Raw genomic sequence first — 5055 nt, forward strand, 5'->3', positions numbered from 1 at the left:
TCAGCTTCTTTGTTCTACTTCGTTGAGAAGTAAGCTTCGTCAGTACCTTCCACGTAGAGTTCCATATATGTGTGTACATTTCACACACTCTCACACACTCTGCTCTCTCTCTGTCTCTCTGTGTAAGCAAAAGTAGTGATACGTAAAAATAAATCATGGTCAACTCGCCAGCTGATGCCCTCGGACAACTGGAAAAATAGAGGGATCCAAGGCTAACGGATGCGGATTCGAAGCCCTTAGGTAGCGCGGCAATGAACTGATGACGACATGGCTGACGGGGATAAGGCAAGCCGACGACCCCTATGCCGACGGATATGTGTAAAATTCTGACTTGGCCTCCACGCGTGGTATTTAAGGAAATTATTCGTATCCCACGATCAGTATTAGAATCCTATAAGAAAAAGACTTCTACTCCAAGGAAAAAGGTCAACCCTCAACTACTATAAAAGCCTAATACTCTCATAAATCGAAGTACGCATAATGAACCCCTCTCTAGCACTCTAGAGTTGAAAGAAGTTCTAACTTGACCTTCGGAGGGTATTTGGCCGGCGCCACGCCGGTGCTCTCTGTTAGGTCCTCTTTTCTTTGTGCAGGTGTCATTTCGAGGGTACGAGCGTTGTGCAACTAACTGTTGATATTTTCGGCATCATCAGTTGGCGGCGTCTGTGGGAAACTCGTAATTAAGCCATATTATCGTTTCCCGGACTAAAGGGTTGCATGGTACTCACTCGCTCAATGGCGACTACTAATGACATACAAGGAGAGGAACCACCCACGACTACCCTCGAGAGACAAGTTCGGATTCTCGGTGCCGCCGTGGAGCGTCTCACCAAACAGAACCTCGACTTGGAAGAATAGCTGCGCCAGAAGGATGCAGCACTAAATGACCAACCGGAAGATCAGGAAGGGACTAGCGCTCCAAAGAGGAATCAGGAGAGACCTGAGGGCAGCCACGCCCTAAGCAGGCCGGAAAGGCAGCACGTGAGCATGCCATCCCTCACGGATGCGACTCCACCACATATTACCGCCGAGATGCAGGCAATGAGGGAACAAATGGAGGTTATGATGAACGCCCTCAAGGGGCGAGTCTCTAGTGATCTTGACGATCTAGTCAACCGTACCAACTCGCCCTTCACTATGGCCGTGAACTCCTTCCCCCTACCCCACAAGTTTCGCATGCCGAATATAGATAGCTATGACGGGGTGAAGGATCCTCTGGACCACCTGGAAACTTTCAAAACCCTGAATACGTGGGGTTTTTTTTTTTTTTTTTTCTTTTTAAATAATAATAAAGTTAAAAAAAAAACAATAAAAATGAGTTAGTAGAAGAGTATTTCTATTTTTAGATAATATTTTAGTGCAAGTTAGACATATATTTTACCAAATTATCCTTCAGTTTTATCTCTACTTAAATCTAGAGAAATAAGAGTATTTTGGAACAAAAAAAATCCGATCCAGATAGGTACAACCCTTTAAATAGTAGTATAAATAAAAATAAATTAAATAAAAAAAAAAACCCGCATTTTTCAACTTTTTCTCAAAAGCAACCTCAGCTTCTTTGTTCTACTTCGTTGAGAACTGAGAAGTAAGCTTCGTCAGCACCTTCCACGTAGAGTTCCATATATATGTGTGTACATTTCACACACTCTCACACACTCTGCTCTCTCTCTGCCTCTCTGTGTAAGCAAAAGTAGAAATCTCTGGTTTTTCAGTTTTGTGTGTGTACAGATATGGCGGATGCAGCGACAGAACACATTGAAGAGATACGTAGAAAAAAGTTCTCCATTGGAGGGGAACAGAACCCATTAACTGAGGATCTTCATCAAGCTGTCAAGAACCTCTCTGCTGAGCTTTATGCCAAGGATGTCTCATGGAACTCATTCAGGTAACTTTCTCAAACTCATTCTTTCTTTCTTAATATTATATGTTTGTTTGTGTGTGTTTTTGTTATGGGTTGTAAATGATATTGATATATATGTTTGTGAATTAGAATGCCCATGTCATTAATCTTTAAATATTTGAGTAATGATTATTACAATTTTAACTGAGTGAGTACGTGATTTCACAGTTTTAACTGGCTAGAAGATTTTAGCTTGATCTTACACTTTTTAGTTTTTTTTTACTTTTTTACCGTAGAAGTAACAAGATTAGGTTTTTTTTTTTATATAAATATTTTAACTAACTTTTTTTTTTTTTTAACAAAACTTAGTTACAAAATCTTTTAACAGATAAACTACTAAAATTTGTGGGATGCCAAACTCACTGGTTGACAAATTATTAATTTTACACGGGCCCACTAGGGACACCACTTTGTTGTTTTATGTTCACAAATTCTCTTACAATTATGTTTGGATGAAAGAGAAGGAGAGGGATGTAAAGGGAAGGGAATAGAAATTAGAGAAAGTCTTACAACATTTACAATAATTTTAATTTGATTTGAGTGTTTCGGATGTAATTTTATTTTATTTTGACTTATGATAGATTGACACTTCCGCTTATGAAATTTTGTTATGGCCACAAAAGAACTCTTTTTTTTTCTTTTTTTTTTTGAAGAGGCCACAAAAGAACTCTTAATTAGTGAAAAATGGTTATAATTATTAATTTATATGATATTATCACTTTCTCTTCTTTTAAATTAATATCCAAACAAAGTGGAGTACTTTTTTACTGAATTTTTAAAACATTTAAATGGGGAAAGTGCAATCATTCTCCTGGTCTTAATTTTCTCTCCTTCCCCTCTATTCTCTCCCCCTCCAAACTTCTAAAGATAGTTTCTGTGAAAAAAAGTTTTGTATATAGACTTAGTGTTAGATGAATTTTTGGAGCAAAAAAATAGGGTTGACTTTTGTTTACTTATGTATATTGTTGAATTTTTTTTTATTCATCAGAATGCTGAAGATAATGATTACTTGGAGGGAAAGGATCCATCTCTTGAGTTTGTCATAACTTCTGAGGACATTACAAACACAATGGCTACAGCAACATTGCTGATTTTCAACAATGAGAAAGGTTTCTCATCAAAAAACATTGACTCTATTTGCAGTATTGGTCAGTCCACCAAGAAAGGCAACAGGAAACGTGGTTTTATTGGAGAGAAAGGTACTTTACCTAGTTTCCTAGAATCACTCTAGTGTAAGTATTGTTATGAGAACTAGTAACACCAAAATTTGTTATATATGGTTTACTTAAAATGCTATTTTATCAAGAAGACTATTAATAATTTAATTGGGTTGACTTGGAAAGAAGTCAGAACAAGCATAACATTGTTGACTTATTTGTTTATGTCAAACATCAAAATTTCTTGATTCACAAAAGGAGCAACTTTCACATATATACTCTAAAGTGATAAATGATGAAATTTTGTTATGGCCACAAAAGAACTCTTTTTTTTTCTTTTTTTTTTTGAAGAGGCCACAAAAGAACTCTTAATTAGTGAAAAATGGTTATAATTATTAATTTATATGATATTATCACTTTCTCTTCTTCTAAATTAATATCCAAACAAAGTAGAGTACTTTTTTACCAAATTTTTAAAACATTTAAATGGGGGAAAGTGCAATCATTCTCCTAGTCTTAATTTTCTCTCCTTCCACTCTATTCTCTCCCCCTCCAAACTTCTAAAGATAGTTTTCTGTGAAAAAAGTTTTGTATATAGACTTAGTGTTAGATGTATTTTTGGAGCAAAAGAATAGGGTTGACTTTTGTTTACTTATGTATATTGTTGAATTTTTTTTTATTCGTCAGAATGCTGAAGATAATGATTACTTGGAGGGAAAGGATCCGTCTCTTGAGTTTGTCATAACTTCTGAGGACATTACAAACACAATGGCTACAGCAACATTGCTGATTTTCAACAATGAGAAAGGTTTCTCATAAAAAAACATTGACTCTATTTGCAGTATTGGTCGGTCCACCAAGAAAGGCAACAGGAAACGTGGTTTTATTGGAGAGAAAGGTACTTTACCTAGTTTCCTAGAATCACTCTAGTGTAAGTATTGTTATGAGAACTAGTAACACCAAAATTTGTTATATATGGGTTACTTAAAATGCTATTTTGTCAAGAAGACTATTAATAATTTAATTGGGTTGACTTGGAAAGAAGTCAGAACAAGCATAACATTGTTGACTTATTTGTTTATGTCAAACATCAAAATTTCTTGATTCACAAAAGGAGCAACTTTCACATATATACTCTAAAGTGATAAATGGTTAGTTAAGAGTCTTGGAAATTAGTAATGCTCACTTAAAAGTCATGTGTAAGTTGCTTGAATTAGGAATGAAATATTGTTGCCTTGGAAAGAGAGTTCAAAACATAAAATCAATAAATAAATCTGCTTGCATGATGAAATTTTGCAAAGTCAAAATACACTTTATAGAAAACATGAACAAACAAGTGAAGGTATGAGGGAATGTTAATATTTGACAATTAATTTTAATAGAAATAATGTGTATTAGTATTTGTTATTTAACCCAATGTATATTCTTAGTCTCCAATAAGCTCTAGTTCAAATGACACTTTCTCTTGTAAAAAGGGATGAAAGATAGCATCTAGGTTTAAGCTGGGAAGCACAGGTGTGCTGATTTGGCTGGTGCACTCGAGTTTGATTCACACGAACGTGCCATGTGGCCGTGGACGCGGCTGCACGTGTGTCTGTGGAGATTTATTTATTTATTTTTTCGATTCGGCCCAATTCAGTTCGAAATGGTCCGATATGGGCCAATATTCTTGTTAGGAAAAAAAAAACATAAAATATTAGATCAAAACACATCGTTTTGTTGGCAAATTTTAAAAGAAAAACCCTAAAGTCATCTCAATTCTCTTTATTATCTACTAATACTCTTAAATTTGTACATGTTTACCATCATATATATATATATATAATGCTTAGCAATATATAGAAAATATGAATAAAAATATATTTAATAATTAATTAATAAATTTATCCTGCCGCACCAATGTCCTAATTTTTTAAAAATTGTTGTGTCGCCACACTGCACCCGCACCCGTGCTTCCTAGGGTTTAAGCACACCCCCACCCCCCCCCCCCCCCCCCCC

General features: G+C 35.6%; 1 protein-coding gene across 1 annotated transcript in view; it reads left to right on the forward strand.

Moving 5' to 3' along the window:
• The first annotated feature begins 987 nt into the window (after positions 1 to 987).
• LOC112035124 (uncharacterized) overlaps positions 988 to 5055 on the forward strand; it is a 20131-nt gene continuing 16063 nt past the window's right edge. Inside the window, exons 1-4 of the mRNA XM_065775993.1 lie at positions 988 to 1117; positions 1729 to 1885; positions 2301 to 2373; positions 2889 to 3099. Of these exons, the coding sequence (XP_065632065.1) occupies positions 988 to 1117; positions 1729 to 1885; positions 2301 to 2373; positions 2889 to 3099 (571 nt within the window). The remainder of the gene's footprint in view (positions 1118 to 1728; positions 1886 to 2300; positions 2374 to 2888; positions 3100 to 5055) is intronic.

Source organism: Quercus suber, unplaced genomic scaffold, assembly GCF_002906115.3.
Source record: "Quercus suber isolate HL8 unplaced genomic scaffold, Cork oak 2.0 scaffold_125, whole genome shotgun sequence".
Taxonomy (NCBI): domain Eukaryota; kingdom Viridiplantae; phylum Streptophyta; class Magnoliopsida; order Fagales; family Fagaceae; genus Quercus; species Quercus suber.